The sequence below is a fragment of the Micromys minutus genome (genome assembly GCF_963924665.1).
Source record: "Micromys minutus genome assembly, chromosome: 17".
Classification (NCBI taxonomy): domain Eukaryota; kingdom Metazoa; phylum Chordata; class Mammalia; order Rodentia; family Muridae; genus Micromys; species Micromys minutus.
The window spans coordinates 36,861,628-36,884,131 of NC_137952.1; the positions used below are offsets into that span (position 1 = coordinate 36,861,628).

Genomic DNA, 22,504 nt, shown 5'->3' on the forward strand with positions numbered 1-22,504 from the left:
CAAGAGGCTGAGGCCCAGAAGTGGCAGACTCAAGCCGTGTCCGTGGGGCCATAACCCTGGTTATCAGGAGGTGTGGCTCGTTACTGGCCCTTCTGGAGAACAACTACCACAGGTGATTACAGAGGACCAACACCTATAACTGTCTTATTACTTCATTCACTACGAGCAACCATGAACAAAACATGAATTTCTGCTTTAAAAATATTCAGGAAGTATGGAGAAAGGTAACTTAGAGACAAAAACCAATGACTTTACAAAAGTCTACTTTGGTAGGAAAGGTCTGTCTGAACCTAGGCAAAAGCAATTAATTTATCAAAGAACCCCAGGGAAAGGAAGAGATGGTGTCTGATATCACAGATACCCACTTACGTTCAGGATTATAATATTGGAGAACTTTTATTTTTTGAAACAGGGTATTACTATGTGACCCTGATTAGACTGGAGCTATCCATCAATACAGACCAAGCTAGCCTTGAATTCAGATATCTGCCTCCCAAGTGCTGTGATTAAAGGTGTGTGTCACCATTCAACTCCAGGGGTGACATGAAGTGATGGAGGTGAAGAATCCAAAGGAATATCTTGTTTGTGCTGTATCTCCTCATCTAATCACAAGCATTTATAGCTCTTATAAAGACTTTTCCTGAAACAGTCTCACTGGGTAACCTTGCCTGCCTTGGAATTTGCTATATAGCCCAGGCCTGTCTATATTGGAAAAAGTGACTATTAAGATCATAAATCAAAATGCAGTAATAACCATATCTGTAGACAATATTGAGACTATTATGATTTATCAGTTTAATGCTTAATATAAATTTACAAGTGAAATAAAATGAACTATGTGCTTCAATTTTTTTTTTTTTTTTTTTTTTTTTTTTTTTTTTTTTTTTTTGTTGAAACACTTGAGAGGACGGGGGAAAGGTTGGATTAGCCCAATGTCTGATGTCCTGAGCAAGGCAGACCTTAGAGATCTCCCCATCGCGCTGTTTAAATTTTTAAAATGTTTTAGTGTACGGGTGTTTTGCCTGTGTGTATGCAACACATGTATCTGGTACCTGTGGAGGCTAAAAGAAAGCCCCTGAAATTGGAGTTACAGGTGGATGGTCTCTAGGTGCTGGGAACTGAATCTCGGACTTCAGTACTCTTCACCACTGAGCCATCTCTACCCCGTGTGTGAATTCATTAAACTCACTGAGTTAACAAATGAGACACAACTTATAAATGTGCTTTATGGTTATGAGAATTTTCAAAATCCCTTTAGGAGTTGCAGTAGAGTTCAGCTGGTGGAGGCCCTGCCTTGAATTCACTAACAGATACACAGGACTAGTAGAGGTTCAAAGAGCAGAAAGCCAACCCTGGGAAGGAAAGATAGAGGGGAGGAGGAAGGGAAAAGGGGTGGGGGGGCTAGAAAGGGAGAGAAAGAGGGAGAAAGAGGAGTGATGGGAGGCGAGGAAGGATAAAGGAAAGGAAGAGAGGAATGGAAAGAAAACGAGGAATGAGCTGTGAAGGAAGGTAGGGAAGTACCCCCTTAGCATTCTTATTTTAAGACACAGACTGAGATAATCAAGTTTGGGACTTATAATCCTAAAACTAAAGTAACATGGGTTTTTTTCCCCCCTCTTTAAAGCAAAGATAATTTTAAATTAGCCACCTTGCTGTGCCGAAAGGTGACGCTGGAAAACAGGAGAGCAGCTCCTTGGAAGAATTCAGGGCCTACGCGGTCATGATCACCACGTGGTGCCGAGCATGCGGAGCAGAGCTGCGTTCTATGAAGCAAGGCCAAGAACAGAACCAGGAAGGGGTAAACCGCCCTTATCTACGCCACTGCCGGCACCACCACTTTTTCGAACAACAACATTTAAGAGGAAGAAGCAGGCAGCAAGGAGCCGCCATTTCTACAGCGTCGGTGACCGGTTTCCAGGCAGAAGGCGAGAACCAGGACTGTCTGGGCAGCGGGAAACCAACCTACAAGGCTCATCAGGAAGCCCCTCGTACCCTCGCCGAGTCCTGCCGCCCGGCACATGGGTGACAAAAGCACGAGAAACGGAGAAGGGTGACCCGGCCTACCGGTAGGGCCGGCACCATTCTCGCCGGATACGGTACCGGCTCGCGCAGCCGCAGAGGCCCGGATGGGCAGGCCCGCTCGCGCCCGAGGTAATCCAACCCGCCCGACGGACGATACCACACTCGCGAACCCCTCCGAAGACCTGGAAATGGTTCCGTCCCCAGCCTCTGATTGGTCAGACAGGAGAAGGCGTGGTCTCCGCAGTCAGGTTCCGCGCGCCACAGCGCGCTAGCCGCATTGCGAGTTGGGCACGGAGCAGGCGCCATGGTGAGGAGTGGTTTGGGTTATTTGCGTTGAGAAGGCCTCAGTGTGCGTCTGGGTTTGCATTGGGGTTTGGGCTCGGAGCTTAGGCCAGGGCCTGCCCTAGAAGCGGCCCAGCGCACTCGGAAGTTTGACTGATGGCCGCGCGCCGGTTTCCCTTTCCAGGTTCTGCTGCACGTGCTGTTCGAGCATGCGGTCGGCTACGCGCTGCTAGCGCTGAAGGAAGTGGAGGAGATCAGCCTGCTGTTGCCGCAGGTGGGTGGGATCGGTGGGCTCGTGGTGCTGCAATGCAGCCCCTGAGGCCTCCAAACCCCAGCATGCACCGCGTGCTCCCACGTGGCCGACCGCACCGAGCGGGGAGGGGGGGAAGCTGTAGAACGTGGGGACTCGAACGCGAGCATATGTAATTGGAGCCCTGGGAGATAAACATCTCATACTCCCATTTCTTGAACTAAAGAGTCCGGGCTCAGGCACCGATTGCTACATCTGGTGCTCTGCTTTACTGCGCTGTAGAAGCCGAATTCAAAGAAAGCCCATTCATCCTTCTCTCCACAGGTTGAGGAGTGCGTGCTTAACCTTGGCAAATTCCACAATGTTGTTCGTCTGGTGGCCTTTTGTCCCTTTTCTTCATCCCAGGTTGCCTTGGAAAATGCCAATGCTGTGTCTGAAGGTGAGTTGTCCCCTCCAGGACACGAGATTCTGGATGGTTGATGGAGTTTGTAGACGATTTTCTTCTAAGCATGATACATTCTAGGCATTGAAACCTACAAGAGGGCAGTTGAAAACATTTAAATGCTTCACTCTTGTCCTACTGGACCTGTGGTTGAGTCAGGCTTTGCAATGATGACTTTGAGAATCTGTCAATCCCCTGAGTGATCGCTGACGACTCCATGTTTCTGAGCAATGCCTGGAGGGATGGGTATTCCTATATGATCCGATCGGAAGCAGAGTACTTACACTTTCACAGCTAGGACGTTCTTCAGCGTATTAAAGCTGTGTTCTTTGTCCCAAGGTGTTGTTCATGAGGACCTCCGCCTGCTCTTGGAGACATACCTGCCGTCCAAGAAGAAGAAAGTACTTCTGGGGGTTGGAGACCCCAAGATTGGTGCTGCAATACAAGAAGAGTTGGGTTACAACTGCCAAACTGGTGGTGTGATTGCTGAGATCCTTCGAGGTAAGAGCCATGTTCTATCCACCACGAGGATGCAGTACCCATTGGAGCCAGGAGGGGGACTGTTGAGTGGTTACGAGTCCGGAAGGTCCTTACTCAGTTCTGCCTTTTTAGGAGTTCGTCTGCATTTCCATAATCTGGTGAAGGGTCTGACAGACCTTTCTGCTTGTAAAGCCCAGCTAGGGCTGGGGCACAGCTATTCTCGTGCCAAAGTTAAGTTTAATGTGAACCGGGTGGACAACATGATCATCCAGTCCATAAGCCTCCTGGACCAACTGGATAAAGATATCAATACCTTCTCGATGCGTGTCAGGTAAGGTGTAAAAGCTACCAAATACTGGCTTCTTTGGCCTGTGGTTTAGTTATTGCAAACTTAAGGTCAAGCAGGGCTGATAATTTGTGGGTAGGATCACGGGCCAGAGTCGGTCAGGCCTCCTTGTGCTTACCACAGGCTGTGTTTCTACGCTGGCTGTATAGAAAGAGGAGGCAGAATAAACCTACCCTATGTACACCTCAGCCTAGGCCACTGTGCCTGGTCTGTATTGTGAATGGGGAGACATGGATTTGAGGGCGTCTGGGACCTGAGGTGAGGCTTGACAGCGGCATCAGAGAGTGGTTGTTCCTCTGCAGGGAATGGTATGGGTACCATTTTCCAGAGCTGGTGAAGATCATCAACGACAATGCCACATACTGCCGCCTGGCTCAGTTCATTGGGAACCGCAGGGAACTGGATGAAGAGAAGTTGGAGAAACTGGAAGAAATTACGATGGATGGGGCCAAGGCTAAGGCCATTTTGGATGCCTCTCGTTCCTCCATGGGTCAGTGTGGAGCGCGGCAGCCTGTTTAAGGTACGAGACTCCTTGAGTATCTGGTCCCCCTGTTCACACTAGGTGTTTCCTAGGCATGGACATATCTGCTATCGACTTGATAAACATCGAGAGCTTCTCCAGTCGTGTGGTGTCTTTGTCAGAGTATCGCCAGAGCCTACACACTTACCTTCGCTCCAAGATGAGCCAAGTAGCCCCCAGCCTGTCAGCCTTAATTGGGGAAGCGGTGCGTCATGGGGAACACGAAAGTGGGGGAGTAAAACTTCACATTCTGTACCGCTGTACTTGTGGCTAGCATGTTGTCCCTAGTTGTTGCATGGTGGGGAGAAGATTGTTAGGTCAAGTTTCCATTCACTCACCTGACCTCCTTGGATCTTTCCAGGTAGGTGCCCGCCTCATTGCTCATGCTGGCAGCCTCACCAACCTGGCCAAGTATCCAGCATCCACAGTACAGATCCTTGGGGCTGAAAAGGCCCTGTTCAGGTACCAGTGAGGGCGCCTGCCCATGTCAGGTGCTGCTTCTGGTGTCCATTGCTTTGCTTGGGGATTACAGTGATGGCTTACCAGGGCTACCTGACCTATATAGGCCTCTCCTATGGGGGTGATGGCCAGTCCTGGTGTCTGAGTGATTCCCAGGGCCCAGCAAAAAGGGACCAAGTTTCCAGGTCAGCAAATTGGATGCCTTCTCTCTGCCTCTGGGAGCTAGGTTGGCACGTTTTGAGGTAGAAAGTTCAGCCAAACCTGGTGGGAAATTGTTGGAGGAGGGGAACTTGGTCATTTGGGTCGAGTGTTCTAAGCTATTGACTAAATATTCTCACAGAGCCCTGAAGACAAGGGGTAACACACCAAAATATGGACTCATTTTTCATTCCACCTTCATTGGCCGAGCAGCTGCAAAGAACAAAGGCCGTATCTCCCGATACCTAGCAAACAAATGCAGTATTGCCTCAAGAATTGATTGCTTCTCTGGTATGAATGGGGGAGTTGGCATTTGACTAGAGGGGTTACACTGGTGGGGGGAGGAACCTACCTTGGCAGCTTCTACAATGATGGTAATATTTTTCGTCAACAGAGTTCACCTAGTGAGTGTTGACACTTTGGGTCTGAGTGAAGCTGAAGGGTGAGGGACTGGGGAGTCACTGGTCATTTCAAGGGTTGTAATTGGCTTTGTTTACACATATACACCCATCTAGAGGTCCCCACAAGTGTATTCGGGGAAAAACTCCGGGAACAAGTTGAGGAGCGGCTGTCTTTCTATGAGACTGGAGAGATTCCAAGGAAGAATCTGGATGTCATGAAGGAAGCCGTGGTTCAGGTCAGTGTGTGCTTTGTTGTAGCGGGACATAAGGGTTGCTGTTGGAGAGGATGAACTGACTTAGCCTGACCTTCAGAAATGGAGGCAATAAAACTGATTTAATGAGCCTGATCCAGCAAAACTAGAGGTGTTGTGGCAAGTCAGGGGTCTTTGGGTTTTCAGCACTTTGCTTTTTGCCAGGCAGAGGAAGCGGCTGCTGAAATAACCAGAAAGCTGGAAAAACAGGAGAAGAAACGCTTGAAGAAGGAAAAGAAGCGACTGGCTGCACTGGCCCTGGCATCTCCAGAAAACAGCAGTACTCCTGAAGAGTGTGAGGTGAGTCCTATGTGGATACTAGGTTGTAGGCTTTTCAGCAGTAGAACACAGGGCATCAAACCATGGTCTGGAGCTTGGGCTTTTTGGACCAAAACACCTAAAACTACCTCTTGATTCTATAGGGAGGAGATAGGTGCTGAGAGAACTTGACAAGAGCCCAGAATGCTGGTTGTAGCACATGGCCCATTCCATGGGCAAGTGTGCTCTGTCCTCGGCTGCCTCCCAGGAGTCCTCAACGGGGGTAGTGTGAATTCCTGCTCTCCCTGTTCTGTGTCTAGAGGTGATAGTGTCTCATGATGGGGGGTGGGGGCAGGAAGGTCACCAATGTGACAGTTTTCATCTCAGGGTCCCCTGGGAGCTCTGCATGATGTCCATCATGACCAGCATACAGGGGGTTTCTCTAGGTTTTAAGAGGGCCAGGGAAATTGTGCTAAAATCTGAGAGTAGATCACCAAGGTACCCATGCATTAAGTCACCAAAGTACTAGGTTTGCTCTTCTGCAGCTGTAGCTGCTGACAAATGTAAGCAACATATCCCATGTCTGATTCCCCCTTCAGGAGACACATGAAAAACCTAAGAAGAAGAAAAAGCTGAAAGAACCCCAGGAGACCATACAGGAAAATGGAATGGAAGACGACCCACCTGTTTCTTTAACTAAAACCAAGAAAAAGAAAGCTTTTCCCAAGGAGAAGTTGGCCAATGATCTCGAAGAGATGGCCACCAGCAGCATAAGTGTTCCTAAGAGAAAGAAATCCTCACCCAAGGAGGAAATGGCCAGTGAACCAGAAGAGGCAGCAAGCCCCACCCCTAAGAAGAAAAGGAAAATTTCCAAGGAGCCTGAGCCTGAGGCTGCTGCCAGCTGCACAAAGAGCAGCACAAAGAAAAAGAAAAAGTCCCAGAAGGTGCAGGAGGATTAGAACGGACCTGCTTGGTGGGAGGGGCATACCTTATGGTGGCAGCTCCTGCCATGCTAAACCCCAATAAAAACACAAAACCAGATTAACATGTGCTTTGTTTGTTTATTTGGAGTATTTTTACATAAGCATGTATATACGATTTATGACAGGGCAGCAATGACAGCTTCAGTGAAGTCATGACATGTGGCATAACCACCCATGTCTGAGGTTCGAACCTGTGGGAAAGAGTTGTCATCATCTTGTGGTCTGGGCCTTGTCCCAAGAACCCACCCAGTGAACTACCTTTGAGCCAGCCCCCAGGACAACCTAGCCTCTGCCAGAAAAGTATTATAGATGCTTCTTCTGGTCCATTGTACTGAAGGGATGTGTACGAAGCATGGTCCTTTTGAAGTTGGAGGGAGTAAGGAAGGGCTCTAACCCCCGTGGGGGTGCAGATGGCTGATGACAGACTTGATGAAGTCAGTTGTGGTGCTGTAGCCTCCCATGTCTCGAGTCCGTACCTACAGCCACCACCAGCAATAGCCGTGGGGGAAGAAGAGAGAGCCCATGAAGTGAAGGAGATGGGGCAGCATGATGAGATGGGAGACCAAGGAAGACAAGATGGAAGAAAGTAGGTGTGTAGGTCAAGGACCTGCCCACTTGAGTAGACAAGGCAGTACAGGAAGCTGAGCAGGCAGCAGGATGGGGAGAGGTACGTATCAGGAAGGATGAGATGGGGTTACCTTGTAGAAAATGAGAAGTGGGAAGGAAACCAGGCAGCTAAACCCTGCCTGCAATCTCCACCCCAAAGTTTCAAGGTCTGCATTCAGATGGCCCAAGAAGGGCAAAGGATGGTACAGGAAAAGGAACAGCAGATGGAACTAAGGCGAAGAAGACCAAGAGGATGAAACAGCCAAGAGAGGGGAAGTAAACAGCCCTGAGATCACAAAATATTGTGGGGCCTGGAGGAGAAAGGTCCCCCAGGTTCCAGCAATAGCATAGTGCTGAGCCAGTGAAGCCTTCTGAAACTCACCTTGCCAACCTTGATCACCTTCTTCACCGCATCTGCAATCATGCTGGAGTGATACTCAAGACTGTCAATAGACAGGAAAGGCTGAGAATGCAACCAGAACACTCCCACCTTTATTTTCCTTCCAACACCCACCCTCCACCCACGAACCCACCTCAGCTTCCTAGAACCTACTTGAGATGCCGCAGCATGTTGGAAGCCGACAGCAGCATGGCTGTGGGATTGGCTATATTCCTGCCCACAGCCTGGGCAAATGGATGCCGAGCACCCTGTGGGAAAGAACAAGCCAGAATCGCTGGAAGGAGACAGGCATGTGCAGAGGCCTAGAAAATGAACTATGGCACAGGAGGGGGCAGGCTAAGGTGACTGATGTGTGGGGTGGGAGAGAGGCACTGGTATAGAATACAGATCTACCTAAGATCAGGAAAGGGTAGGGACAGATGGCTAACAGAATTCTGGTTTGTGTTTGGCTATTTTGAGACAGGTTCTCACTGTGGAGCTCTGGTTGTCCTGGAACTATGTAGACCAGGTTGGTTTTGAACTCACTAGGGATCCAACTGCCTCTGCCTCCACCTCCCAAGTACTGAATTAAAGGCATGCACCACCATCCCCAGGGAAAAATTAATCTTGCTCACCGTCTCAAAGACTGCATACTCTGCACTGTAACTCTCACCAGGAACCACACCAGCTCCCCCAACGAGGCCAGCAGCCAGATTGTCGATAATGTTCCCATAGAGATTAGGCATCACAAGCACATCAAACTGGTAAGGATTCTGCACCAGCTAGGAGTGAAATGGGAGAATAAAGAAAAAGAGTTCCACAGGAAGTGAGATGGACGGACCAGCTCTCTGGACACTCACAGGGGTCTTACCTGCATGCAGCAGTTGTCTATGATCATTGTCTCAAACTTGATCTTAGGGTACAGTTCAGCAACTTCCTCACAGCACTGCAAGAACAACCCATCCCCAAGTTTCCTGTTCACAGGCCAGAGAGACAAAGATCAGTCAACAGAGTTCAGGGGATGCCTCCCCAGAAACCTGGCCCACAAAAAAAAAAACCATGCCTCACATGATATTGGCTTTATGGACAGCTGTGACCTTGCTCCGCCCTTTCTTGGTGGCATAGTCAAATGCAAACTTTGCAATCCTCTGAGACTTGGTTCGAGTGACGATCTTCAGGCACTCGATGACACCCTTTGCACTCTGGGTGGGAGGGAAGTGGTTGTTGACTCTAGGGCAGAATCAAGGAGGCCGACCCCCCAGCTTGGCTCTCCTGGTCCGACGTAGTTTCTGGGCCTTACCTCATGTTCCAGAGAGCTATACTCCCCTTCTGTCTGTTCTCGAATGATCACAAGGTCTAGATTGTTGTGCCGAGTCTTGTATCCAGGAAGTGACTTCACATGGACTACGTTGGCAAACAAATCCAACTTCCGCCTGAAGAGTAAGTAGACAGTCATCAGCTTCGTGCCCGGTGCCCAGCACCCCTCAGATCCAAGCCTACCCATCTACCTACCTCAGTTGCATATCATAGGAGGCTAGTTCACCCTTATACTCCATTGGAGTATAGATCTTTCCTATGAAAACAAAGTATAGAAGAAGTAATGTTAGACTAGTGTCCAATCTCCCCATTGACTTCATACAACCTAGACTTCCATCTCTCACTCGCAAATCTTTTCTTTTCTTTTCTTTTCTTTTCTTTTTTAATCAAAGAACCTGGGTATAATACCAAGCTGAAAAGCAAGGATAAGGAATCAATGGTTTTCATTATACTCCTATGTCTACCGACTTTGTATTTTCTCAGCTACTTATGGACAACTGACTATGTACATAAGGCAATAGAGATATTAATCAAACCACACAACTCCTGCCCGCATTGAGCAAGAATTACACTGGGAGAGACAACCTAAGTGCTGTAGGGAGGATGGTAGCAGTGAGCATAGGGGCACAGAAGAGGAATCCCCTGATAATAATAGGAAACGTTTCAGAAAAACTGGTACTTACTTTATTTAGTTAGTTCTTTGGTTAAGTACATTCAGTGGGTAGATCAGCAATCCCCCAAATGATTGGCCCATGCTCTTACACCAAGAAACCATAAACATGACTTTATTAAGGGGACAAGGAGATACTATAAATGAGGATTTTGTAGTGGGAATTTTGGTCTCCTTAAAAAAAAAAAAAACACTGCAATATTTAGAAGAATGTTTTTCTTTTACTCCCAGGTGTAGGATTCAGGGCTGCTTCAGACTGTCCATAGCAGCTGACTATGATTTGCCTTATGCTGGGCATGGTTTTCCCAGGATCAGACAGTTTCTGTGATTATATAACGTTTCAAATTCTGGGAGCTTTTCAGAGGGGATGTGTGTGTGTGTGTGTGTGTGTGTGTGTGTGTGTGTGTGTGTGTAACGAGTGACACAGCCTCAGCAGATCCCAAACCCTTCCTGACCTCACTAACTCCCGGTTTCCCACTGAGAAGAAACAAACTGCTGAGTGTCAGTAGAGGACAGTCTGGAAAACGGATATATACACACTGCAGAGATAGAGAGGCTTTATGAACGAACACTGCTCATTTGAGTTTAAATGACAGAGCGCCATACAAACCAATGATAGCAACTTTGTTCTCCTTCATGGAACTCAGCACCTGCTCCAACTTCTCCTCAGAAGCCATATTCTGCACCTCGCTCAGGTGGTGCTCCTTGAATTCCACAGGGACAGCAGCAGCCTTCAGGGATACATGCAAGCAAGGAACCGGCCCGGTCAGGTCTGAACTTTCCAACTCAACCCATCCATCCCTGTATCAGGATCCACCACCATCCCCCGCCCCAGGCTACTCACCTTGAACACTTCCTTGACAGCATGCATGAGCTCTGGCCCCACACCGTCTCCAGGCAGCATGGTCACAGGAAAGGCACCCTCCACCCTCACATCTTGTGCCTACGAGTGGGGCCAGCAGAGATGGAGCAGGGACAGAAGTGGGAGTCAGAGGGAGAGAAGTGGGGAGGGGAAAACCCAGGGAAGCGGCAAAGAGGCGAAAAGGATGAGCGAGCACGAAGCCGCGTACCTGGCTCTGTGAAGCGGCGTGAGTTGTAGCTGATGTTCGGAGACCTCTCCATGCCCCGGAGTTCCGAGCGGCGACCACCGCCTGCGACAGACACAAGGTCAGATCGGGGACACCCAGGTCACTTACACCGCGAGGATCTTTCCTTCTTTTGAAAACCGCAGACAGGCCCCCTGTTCTCCTGCCCACCCTCTGCCCAGCGCGTCCCGGGTCTCACTCGGGTCAGCCAGCGGACATTGCTCAGCGCTGCCATGTTGGGCCGAGGGAGTCGCGGGGGAAGTGACGCCGGAAGCGAGCGCGGTCGTGGGAGCTGGACTTCCTGTCAGCCCTGGCAAACTCGGCGGCTCTTTCTCCCTTACCAGTCGGCAGGGTGTACCAGTTCAGTTTCGTTCTGTACTTCTGTTTGGTAATGTAGGATCACAGAATATCCAACCAGTTTGTCTATTTGCTTTATTTTTCACTCGTCAGATTTAATTTCTCTTGAAAATTCAAAACATCCAAGAATATGTGGCCATTTATTGAACAAGGACGTGAGTTTATCAGCAAGTTGAGAAGTCTTGGGAAGCTGTGAATGTTTCTATTATGTGTTATTCTCTTAACTAGTACTCCCCCTTAGTCACCTAGAAGCACTATATGAACACATATTGCATGGGAGATGTGTTCGTTTTCTCTTTTACTTCAGTTATTGGATATTTATCACGTCTCTGGGTTATTTGTAGGTTTCAAGGATTGAGGGATTGAGTTCTGGTCAACAGCTTAGCAGCAAGCATCTTACCAACGAGCCACCTCATCAACTCCGTTAGTTTTCTTATCATATACCAACGTAATGAGTTTTCTTTGTAATCTGAATTATTTTATCCATTTAAAAGACCTCAAAGATGTGATCCATGCATTTCGCTGTTCTTCCAGAGAAGTCCTTGGCACCCAAAGGGTTCAGATTTTCTTCTGTGTTAAGACCTGTTCGGTTTTTTTCCCCTACAGCCATGAGAAATCAAAAGCATGATCTAATAATGGCAAGTCTGTGAAGATAAAGTCTGAGAGGTTTGGGAAAAGAGGTAGAGCCCCATCTGTGATTGTGGGATAAACTGGAGTTTACAGAATCAGGTATACTCAGCTTAGAGGAAATTGGATTAGAAGCAAAATCCCCAGAGTCAGAGATGAAGAGGGGTCGTTAAAGTGGCTTAGGAGCGTGTTCTTAAAGGAAATGTTTCAACACAGGAAAAAAAAAGTGGGCAGGGGAAGGAGTTTAGCAAGAGTGGCCTCAGCTAGAGTTTCCTCAGCCTGACACTAGAGAGCAATGAAAAGTGGGTACCGTCTCAAAGAGATTGTTCTTCTAGCGTGCTCTGCCCTTGTATGACACTGGCCAAGGACAACTTTCAGGCAGCAGTTACTGACCAGCAGCTGAGCTGAGGCAGTTGAGGGACTGGACAGACCAGCTGGCCAAGAGGATCTCAGCAAGGCAGCCTCAATGCCATGCAGGTAAAGCTGTGAGTGGCATGGCCGACGATCAGGAGACTGGACTTGTGTGAAGAGACCCGGAAGGAGTACTGAGAAGTGAGGTTAGTGTATGCTCTAAACCTGAGGGGAAAAAGAGATTTATGAGCAACACTGTTGAGCATGGTGACCATGGAAATGATCCTTATTTAGTTGTAAGTGGCTTCATGGAAAAAGCAAACATTTGGGTTCATTTAAAAGTGCCATCTTCTGGAAGATCTCTGAGTTGAGTTCCAGGAAAGCCAGGGCTATGTAAAGAGACGCTATCTCAAAGGGAAAAAAAAAATAGAAATTAAAAGAAAATTAAGGGTCATCCTATCAAAAGGATGGATTTGAGGCTTCTGACAAATGGAATGAGGAGATAAGTGAAAATGGTCTAAAAGTTATAATTGATAGGCAAGTGAGAAAAGAACCAAAGGTTTCAAATTATCCAAAGAGTAGCATTTATATGAGTCTTTGAGAGTGTAAGATGGGAGGAGAGGAAAGTGCTTCCACAAGGATTTTTGCAAGTTGAACAGAAGTCAGTAACAATGAAGTTGGAGCCCCTTCAGATGAGGACACAATGCCACAGTACTAGATAATCATCCTTGATGCAATGTGCCAGCCAGACTAGAAAAGGCCTGGGAAGACTCGGTGCACAATCCCAGGAAGTCAGACATGACAAAGAATGAGGATTATATCAAGGAAGAGCTCTTCGAAGCAGAAAATTTTGTATTAATTTTTTTAATCAGGATCTCACTATGTAGTCCTGGAAGAACTGGAACTTACTGTGAAGACCAGGCTGACGTCAGATTCACTGAGACCTGCCTCTTGTTTTAACTAGTATTTAACTGTCTTGAGTATTTTGATTAGTAACTAATTATAGCAGTTCTCTTAAACATATGAATAGTAAAAAAGGGCAAAGCTTGTCACTCAAACCTCAGGCACTAGCTTGCTATGTCCTTCAAACGCTGTTTTGTGTGTATACACACACGGTACAGACAGAAAGAGAATATAGTATTGGTTTTAGTGTATGTTTCAGGATAGTTTCATACTTGACATGCTTAGCTTTGCATTTTTCCTCAACACTAATTTACATGTCATAGGACACTATGTCACAGAGAATACCCATTCCTTTTTTCTTTCCTTTTGTTCCCCCTTTACAAATTGCACACAGTTGCTTCTTGGCACAATTGCTGGACCCTTCCGCCTAGAAAACTGTGCCCTTACCAATTTATTATCTCTGTCTCTCCACCTGCCCTAAACTTAGTGGCTAGTCCCACCTAGTCCCTGCCAAACATCCTTGGCTGCCTGCCTGTAGCATTGGCCACAGACACTAGCTTCTATCCCCAACCCCTGCCCCCTCAGATCTCACATGGTTGTTGTATTCTTTCTCCAAATCATGGCAGAAAAATTTTTTCCTCTTTTTTTTTCCTTTTTTTTTTTTTTTTTTTTTTTTTTTTTTCTTTTTTTAATGTTTTCTGAAGCAAAGTTTTTTTATGTAGCCCTGGCTGTCTGGAACTGACTCTGTAAATCAGGCTGACCTCACCTCAAACTCAGAGACCCACCTGCCTCTGCCTTCTAAGTGCTGGAATTAAAGGTATGCACCACCATGCCCTGCAAATAAATAAATAAATAAATAACCTAATTCTTTTGCTTCACTGTATAATATGCTATAATGCAAATTTACTAAATTATTAATCTTAAATAGGCAGATACCTAGTATGAAGTCCGATTTGGGCTCTTCTCAACAACATTGCTATGTATATCCCTGTACATTTTCCTTTGTACACACAATGAAGGTTAAAGCCATCCTACAAGGCACCTCTAGTCATGTGTGCATTTCAGGTGAAGTGGTGTGTTCGTGATAGTTGGATTATAGACCTGTGTGTGTGTGCTTCAGTCATGAATTTGTTCTGATGCAGTAAACAGAACTCATTCGTCATGCTGGCTGATAGTTTCTCTCCCACTGCTTCCGGAAGTAAAGAGTCACTGACGTTGATTTGGCTGCTTAGTAAAATGTTGGCTATCTCATAGAACTTATTGAATGCTACATGTAAGCATGTATGTTTTCTTGAGATAGGATCACTCTTTATATCCCTGGTTGTCCTGAGAGACCCACCTGCCTCTTTGCTTTCTAAGTGCTAGGATTAAAGGTGGCTAGTGTCAAAATACACGACAAAATCAGCTTTAAAAAGAATAGATTTGGGCTGGAGAGACGGCTCAGCCAGAGATTAAGAACACTGACTGCTCTTCCAGAGGCCCTGAGTTCAAATCCCAGCAACCACATGGTGGCTCACAACCATCTGTAATGAGATCTGATGCCCCGTCTGATGTGTCTGAAGACAGCTACAGTGTACTCACATACGTAAAATAAATAAATATTTAAAAAAAAAAAAGAATAGATTTATTTTGGCCCACAGTTCCAGGAGATTCAGTTCACCACAGTGGGGAATAGACACGGCCACAGGAGCAGGAAGCAGTGGGCACATTACATCATTGCAGTCATGAAGCAGAGAGTGAGCGACACGTGCTGCTGCTCATCTTACTTCATCCGAGCCCATGAAACGGTGTTGCCCACATTTAATGTGGGGCCTCTCATATCAGTTAACAGATAATCTTTCACAAGCAGATCCAGAGTCCTGTCTCTTCAGTGACTTTAGATCCTGTTAAATTGACAACAGTATTAACCATCACAAGTCCACTTGTCAATTCAACACCTATCACTTTTAAGTACAGCACAAGATAAAGTGATTAGTATGTGTCTTAGTCAGGGTTCTATTCCTGCACAAAATATCATGACCAAGAAGCAAGTTGGGGAAGAAAGGGTTTAAGTTGTAAGGGGAAAGCTTACATTTCCTATCACCAGAGGAAGTCAGGACTGGAACCCAAGCAGGTCAGGAAGCAAGAGCTGATGCAGAGGCCATGGAAAGATGTTGCTTACTGGCTTGCTTCCCCTGGCTTGCTCAGCTTGCTTTCTTATAGGACCCAGGTCTACCAGCCCAGGGATGGCACCACCCACAATGGACTGGGCCCTCCCCCCTTGATCACTAGTTGAGAACATGCCTTACAGCTGGATATCATGGAGGCATTTCCTCAACTGAGGCTTCTTTCTCTGTGATAACTCCAGCTTGTGTGAAGTTGACACAAAACCAGCAAGTACAGTATGTTCCCTCAATAATCTCCCTAGACATTAGTCTTAAATCCATATAAGATGTTATTTATAAGAAAAATGCTGCCCAAGTATAAAACACCATTAGTGTTGAATTAGCTCAGTTCAACGCTGCAGCACCCACATGCCTTCAAGGGAGCTACACCCACTATTGTTTTAACCTAAAAAATGATTTTTTTTCTCCTTTTCTAGAAGCTGTTTAGGATGGACTGCACACTGATGTTATCCACATCGACTCTAACATGTCCTATTCCTTTCAAATAGTGCCACTTCCTATGAGCCTATGTGAACCGTTTGTGTTCAAAGCACAACAGGTATCTGAGCAGGATCATCAGGGAGAAGGGGGAAAGACTCGGGGGCCCTCTAAAATACTCAAGCAGATGCATGGGGATGGATAGAGGTTGCTCAGTAGTTGGAGCATTTACTGCTCTTTCAGAGGACCCAGATTTTGTTCCCAGCACCTACACGACAGCTCACAACCATCTGTAGTTCCAGTTCTAGGGGCTCCAATACCTCTTTTGACCATTGTATGCATATGATGCACATACATACACTCAAGGGCATACACATAAAACAAATGTTTTGAAAAAATATGCAAGCCAGCAACAATTTAATGGACTCCCAGCTTGGTCTTCTTTCTTGGACACTCAAGAAACATCCATCTCGAGGAACAAACTTGGCACTCCCCTAGATGACCACCAGTGCTGTATTGTATATTCACATAACCTTCAAAAAGACATCAGATTTGGAAGTACCCACCACAGGCATGTGTTGTCTTGGATTAGACATGAGAGTGGTTTTGGGAATGTTAGGAATACTCTTACTGGGTAGTGATTCTGAGTGTATATTGTTACCAAGCAATGAAAGAACATGAGTATTTCATGAAGGAAACCATTGGTCCAGGCATTCTGGACCGAGTCACTCAGTGTTAAATCTAAGCTTCAGCAGATGTGGAGATCTGAGGTTACTGTGACAAGAACTGAGGTGGAGGGCCTGAGTTCAGTTTCCAGCAATCACATGGTGGCTCACAACCATCTATTATGGGACCTGACGCCCACTTTTGGCATGTTTGAAGACAGTTACAATGTATTGATGTACATAAATAAATAGACTTTTAAAAAATTGAACTGCAGTAGAAGAAAAATGGATCAGAATGTGAAGAGACATGAGAGGAAAGGTCATGGCAACCAATAATAGAGCTGCAGAGGCCAAGATCATGAAGGGGCACTCATCTTTCTGAGGGGCAGGAGAAAAGACACTCTAAAAATAAAATAATAGCTGATGTCGAATTTTTTAATGTATGTGTGTGCATATGCACAGACAGACACACACATACTAAACAAATGTGAAAAAGATAAAAACTGTGGTGTAACCTTTATGAGCCAAGGTCTCGTGTATCCCTCCAGTGTGGTATGGCTCTAAGTGGAAGGAAGGCATATGTTATAACCCTATAGATGAAAACATTGAGGCTTTTTTTTTTTTTTACTCCAGGGATTTACCTGGAACCAGGTCTTTTCACACTCAAAAAGGTCTTTCCACCTCAACATGATACTCTTATTTTGTTGTTGTTGTTTTGTAGTACTGAGGACAGAACCCACGGCCTCACATGCTCCAAGTAAGTATTCTGCAGGAGAGCTATACATAGAACAGGCTAGAGCATGCCTCAGTGTTCTGAGTCTTGCCCAGGAGTCCATGGCTTTGATCCTCAGCAACACAAACCAGCATGGTAGCACATTCCTGTAATTTCACATTCCTGTAAAAGACTTGCAGGAGGCTCAAGAATGAAAGGTCACTCTTGGCTACACAGCAAGTTTGAGGTCGGCCTGGGTTACATCCATGTGTGGAGGTTAGAGGACAGCATGCATGAATCTGTTCCAGGAACTGGACTCGGGTAGGGGGCTCGTCGGCAAGCACCTTCACCAATGATCACAGCCCCCCTACTACCACATTTTGGGGGTTATACCATAATTTAAAGCAAAAACATTTTAAGCTTAAACAGTATGGACATAAATCTCAAGTTTCAAGTTGATCATGGACTGGTAATAGGTTCCCAGACAGACCTCAGCACAACTGACCCCATGGTGGAAGTGCCATTCAGGCCATAAAACCCAGCATGTAGACAGCACCACTTACCAAAAGAACTGCAGTACAAGGAAAGGGGATCAGTGAGACTCAATCCACCAAACGCCATAGTTCTGGGGCGTCTCTAGATGTACTAACCTTGCTTTGTGGCTCCTGAAGTTTCACTTCAAGCTAACTTCTTGTTAGCTGAAGTATGTTGACCCAGGATGTGGTGTGTGTGTGTGTGTGTGTGTGTGTGTGTGTGTGGTGTGTGGTGTGTGTGTGTGTGTATGTGTGTGTGTGTGTGTGTGCTTAGAAGCTCACCCTGAGAAAGTGCTACAGTAGGATCCCAAACACACAGTATAGTCACTAGTCTGCTAATAAAAGCTTTCCATTAACATAAACCCATGTCCAAACCATCTTTTCTGGTGCATAGCCTACAATACATGTACTACCCACATGTCAGCAAAAAGAATCGCCCACATACAGCTTAGCACAGAACCTGGAGCCTTACTATCTATCACTGTGCTCAAATAAGAGCATCTGTCACTCACACAAGAGTATGCTACAGTCAGATCACGCAGGCTCTGGAAACGTCTTGTGTCCAGAGCCTTTCCATCTCTTTCCACCCATTCAATTATATCACATTGGTCATTAGAGACAGTTGGGATAGGAACTCGGACATCACACAAATCAGTAGATGCTACAAACTGGATGTAATTTTTGAGACGCAGCATTGAATACTTACCATAACATGACAGGCCCTCCAGCATCCCAAATATCCGTGAGGTGACTGAAGCTGGGCATAATGAAAGCAGCTCCCTATTCACACAGATCTCCAGACCAAAGGTCCACTCTGTGGCACTTTTCAAAGACTTGGTTTCTGCAGCCCAAGTGGCCATAAAACCTAAGGAGGTAAAGATCTTGTTTCCTTTCTAGGGATGGGACAGAACAGCAAGTTGAAGTGGGACTAGGGGGGCTGTGTGAGCTAATCGAGTTCATCTCTCTGGGATAATCTATATGACACCACACATCCAACTGAGCATGAGCTGACCTCTGACCCTACACAAGTCTGAATTCCACATTTACTTACCAGGCACTTTTCTATGCACTATGGATGCAGAGGCACAGGAAAAAAAAATCAAGAAAAGACAAAAATCCTTGTCTTCACAAGCTACAGACCAGTAAGGGGCATATCTCACTGCCTTAATTGTTAGGGCCATAGAGATTCCTGTACTCACAGAGAAGCAGGTAGAGAACCAGGAATGTTAATTAGGCAGGAGTGTCTCCTTAGTGCAGGAGATAAAATCAAATCCCTGCATTCCATCCAGAAAGACTAGAATGGAGGTTGCTAACAACCTGGTGACCTTTATCCTATCTGTGGAGGTGGACCTCACCCAAATTCCTGAGAATCCCCAGCCTCTTCTCTCTGTAGACCATTACCCACCCTTGGGGGAGAGGTTACAAATACTCTGTAGCCTGCTGACCTCTATGTTATGGGTTAGAGACCACAGTACATTCTAGGCCTTTGAGCTGTAGAGCCCACCCTCATGACTACATACATGTACCGTGTAAAGGAGTCTAGTCACACCTTAAGCTTTATTGTGCACCTGGAATTTGACTGATTGGATTGATTGTCACCTGGAAACCTTTCCCCAAATTGTATTGTTTTAAGTATGCCGACAATGAGCTGCCCAGCATTAGACTCCGAAGAGTCTAGTCCAGGTTGACGAAGTCAGTCCTGTGGGTCCTCATTCTCATCTCTTCCCACTGCTCCCCTGCATGTTTGACAGCAAGGACCCCCTCACCTAATCTATGTGGTGTTGTTTGTTTTGCTTCATTTTGTTTTTGAGACAGGATCTCTCTACCCAGCTCTGGCTATCCTGTAAGTCATTATGTAGACCAGGCTGGACTTGAACTCACAGAGAACTACATGAGCCACCATGCCTAGCTAATTTATGTTTTTATTGTCCTGGACATATACTGTTTTTATTTAACTCTATGTACAATCAGAAGATTTAGTATGGAGTTGGAGCTGAAGTTTATTGTCAGAGGGAATGGGTTCTTTGAAAGAACTTACAATTATGAGTATTATATATATGTATGTATATATAATTATATACATATTTGTAGAATTCAGGATATATATATATATATTCATGTGAATATATCACAATGAATTCTTAAAGAAATTGGAGAGAGCCTATGCAAAGCCTCATGAAAAATCAGTTTCTAATACATCCTGTCTCCATTTCACCTAGACGAGAAAAGCAGCCTTCCAGGCCAGCCCTATTCTGTATACTGCCTGCCCCAACCCCTGCCCACTTCTAAGGTGATAGCTTCCTTGCACTCTCGCACGAGTGTGCAAGCGCACGCACACACACACTTCATAAAGGTAAGGAAATTGCCAGGTGTGGTAGTGCACACCCTTGATCTCAGCACTCCAGAGGCAGAGGCAGGAAGATTTTTGTGAGTTAGAGGCCAGACTGATCTACTTAGAGAGTTCTGGGACAGACAGAGCTACATAGTGAGAGAGCCTGTGCCTATCTCAAAAACATCCAAAAGGAGCAAACGAAGATAAGGAAATGTGTAGTTTGACACTTGCATCCTGAGTTGACTGATTTGTAAGTAGAACTGCATATGTCTTAAAATGTAAACCAATTACATTTGTTACATTTGCTAACAAGCCATTTAAGTTAAGCCAGACCACAGCTAGTAAGCAAATAGTTTGTAATTGGAATATAAATAAAATAATTCATGGATTTACTTCTATTTTTCCTTCTGGGACAAAACCTCCACAGATATTGCTACAAACAAGAGTCTGACCTCATTTGCCTAAATAATAGTCATGGTCTCAGAAAAACAAAAACAGCAGCCATGTGGAGCTTTTCAACCTCAAGAGTTTTTTAAGACTGCCTTTAAGCAGCTAAGAAGCAGCCACCCAGAGACAGTGCTAGCTGCCATTCCTGTGTTAGCTTAGAAGGAGGTGAGCCAAAGGGACAGCGTGGCTCTGCGCAAGAGCACAGAGTGAACATTCCTCGAAATGTGAGGGGAAAGAAGTCGCTTCCTATTTCCCAGGGAGGGTGAGACTGGCCGTCTTTGAGATTTCTAGTGACTGGCATAGATATTGCCTATGTTTCAGGCCAAAGATTAGAAATGGTATCTCAGCTTTTTCACCAACATCGTAATTCCCGTTGTTTTATTATTTAGGACTGAATGATTCAGACTAGACACCAGGCCCCGCCAGGAACGGAAAAGATTCCCCAGACTAGATTCATTGTTAGGATGTGTTTGTTGTTTTTTCTTGAAGCAACTGAGGAGACTTCAGGAGTCAATAGCAAGGAAGACTGAGAGCTGACACACCCTCCAGGCGACCTTCTGCAATGCCTTCTCTTCACTTCCTGGGAGTACTCGAGAAGCCAAAACTAGTGCATGCTTTAATTTTTGTTTTATTTTCTAATTATCAGGTGACTTAGGAAGTGGATCCAAAAAGCAGCCTAACGCTCTGGGGACTCCAGGGGGCACTCTCGTACAAAACACAGACTGCCCAAGCACTAGTCAGCCTAAAGTGACTTTGTGTCTGTCTGCTTCTCACAGTTTTCACCGAGCTGGGGCATGGGGAAAATACCTCTTGTGTTTAAACAGTACTATCTCAAGCCCAGGCTTACAACAACAAGAAGAAAACAAACAACAACAACAACAAAAAAAAAAATAACTCTTAGCTCCTCAGCATGGTGATGGAGGTACCAGCATGACTCCCCAGGTGTGGTGCTGGGAGCTCCCACCTTTGAAGTGTAGCCAGTCTTCCAGTTCCGCAGGCTCATCCTTCTGGATGACAGGTCTGTCTCTCCTCCCAGGCCTGGGCCCTTCTGTGCTTGTCTCATCCCTGCTTCTCTGACAGTCCACATCCTCTGGGCCTTACCTTTCTGCAGGTCCCCACTAATGCCCGCTATCTTCTCAATGCGACCTTCCCTGGGCCAGCCTATTCCAATGTTTTCCCAGGTTACTTCTGAGCACTTGTCCCTCAAATCTATTTAGAGCCACAAGGCACCACCAAAAAGACACAGGGACTCACTCCCACTATGCCCGGGGGGGGGGGAGGGGGGGGGAAGCAATGCCTAAATTCCAGTGTTCCTCCTGGAGGGGGCGGCATCATAAAAAAAACAAAACAAAACCACGGAGTATAGAAATGAGTTCAGTCAATGAAAAGTTCTTTGTAGGCATGCAAGGCACTGACACAGCAAGGAAAAGAAGACTGTCTGGTGAGAGATACTGGATCAGCCAGCAAAGAGCCTAGAATGTCCCCCAAACAGTCCCTAAATGCCACGAGAGATACTGAACTCTTCCCAAGAAGGTTATATATACTCCAAATCAAGCAACACTTTAAAAAGTGCAGGAGGTTGGAGGCGACAGAAGAGGAAGCTGCCAGCGGAACAGGGTATGTACCTCCTTCAAGCACCAGTGAAATCTAGTGTTGAAATGTGTGACTATCAGGGAGATTTTCTGGGGGGCATGGGAGATCTGACAGAGGTCCCTGTAGGCAGAAGAAAATGTCTCAGAGATTACCTGCCCCATTCCATCCCAAGGACTGTGGGCTGCCAGAGGGGCCAGTATGTGGTGACACACGCAGAGGGTGCACTGGCTCGTGAAGAATGGGCATGTGGGAACTAAATGGGGCCACTGTGGCCTACGAGCCCAGTCACTTGTGCTGGAGGGCTAGAGACTCTTCTGGCTCCTCTCCTGCCCCCAGCTCTAATTTCCACAGTTGATGATCAGCACAGACAGAAGACAGAAGCCCAAGTTAGGGACATGGTCTTCTCAAACACAGTGCACAGCCTGCAGAGAATGCATGAATTCTTGAGCAACA

At 46.3% G+C, this 22,504-nt stretch overlaps 2 protein-coding genes across 3 annotated transcripts; one reads left to right on the forward strand and one right to left on the reverse strand.

Annotated features, from left to right (window-relative positions):
• The first annotated feature begins 1,675 nt into the window (after positions 1 to 1,675).
• On the forward strand, positions 1,676 to 6,950 carry NOP56 (NOP56 ribonucleoprotein). The gene is made up of 12 exons (XM_080930983.1): positions 1,676 to 2,329; positions 2,489 to 2,578; positions 2,879 to 2,993; positions 3,336 to 3,497; positions 3,609 to 3,807; positions 4,125 to 4,312; positions 4,396 to 4,547; positions 4,704 to 4,804; positions 5,142 to 5,290; positions 5,515 to 5,636; positions 5,817 to 5,951; positions 6,509 to 6,950. The coding sequence occupies exons 1-12, from the start codon at positions 2,327 to 2,329 to the stop codon at positions 6,866 to 6,868; spliced, it is 1,776 nt and encodes a 591-aa protein (XP_080787109.1). The 5' UTR covers positions 1,676 to 2,326; the 3' UTR covers positions 6,869 to 6,950.
• On the reverse strand, positions 6,951 to 11,210 carry IDH3B (isocitrate dehydrogenase (NAD(+)) 3 non-catalytic subunit beta). Of its 2 annotated transcripts, none has more exons than XM_080931378.1 (12): positions 11,149 to 11,210; positions 10,935 to 11,015; positions 10,709 to 10,807; positions 10,475 to 10,595; positions 9,390 to 9,450; positions 9,178 to 9,310; positions 8,946 to 9,079; positions 8,749 to 8,851; positions 8,513 to 8,659; positions 8,052 to 8,146; positions 7,881 to 7,941; positions 6,951 to 7,083 (listed from the first exon to the last, which is right to left on the reverse strand). In XM_080931378.1, the coding sequence occupies exons 1-12, from the start codon at positions 11,182 to 11,184 to the stop codon at positions 7,009 to 7,011; spliced, it is 1,146 nt and encodes a 381-aa protein (XP_080787504.1). In that variant the 5' UTR covers positions 11,185 to 11,210; the 3' UTR covers positions 6,951 to 7,008. The 2 variants fall into 2 exon arrangements, with proteins under 2 accessions (XP_080787504.1, XP_080787503.1); XM_080931377.1 differs by lacking the exon at positions 6,951 to 7,083 and adding an exon at positions 7,100 to 7,368.
• Between the last annotated feature and the right edge of the window lie 11,294 nt (positions 11,211 to 22,504).

Coding starts and splice junctions, on each gene's coding strand:
- NOP56 (XM_080930983.1), top strand. Junction 2,579..2,878: donor TCAGCCTGCTGTTGCCGCAG/GTGGGTGGGATC, acceptor TTCTCTCCACAG/GTTGAGGAGTGCGTGCTTAA. Junction 4,805..5,141: donor GCTGAAAAGGCCCTGTTCAG/GTACCAGTGAGG, acceptor ATATTCTCACAG/AGCCCTGAAGACAAGGGGTA.
- IDH3B (XM_080931377.1), bottom strand. CDS start 11,184: ATGGCAGCGCTGAGCAATGTCCGCTGGCTGACCCGA. Junction 8,660..8,748: donor TAGACAACTGCTGCATGCAG/GTAAGACCCCTG, acceptor TTTCACTCCTAG/CTGGTGCAGAATCCTTACCA. Junction 7,369..7,880: donor AGGTGATCAAGGTTGGCAAG/GTGAGTTTCAGA, acceptor TGGTGGCTGTAG/GTACGGACTCGAGACATGGG.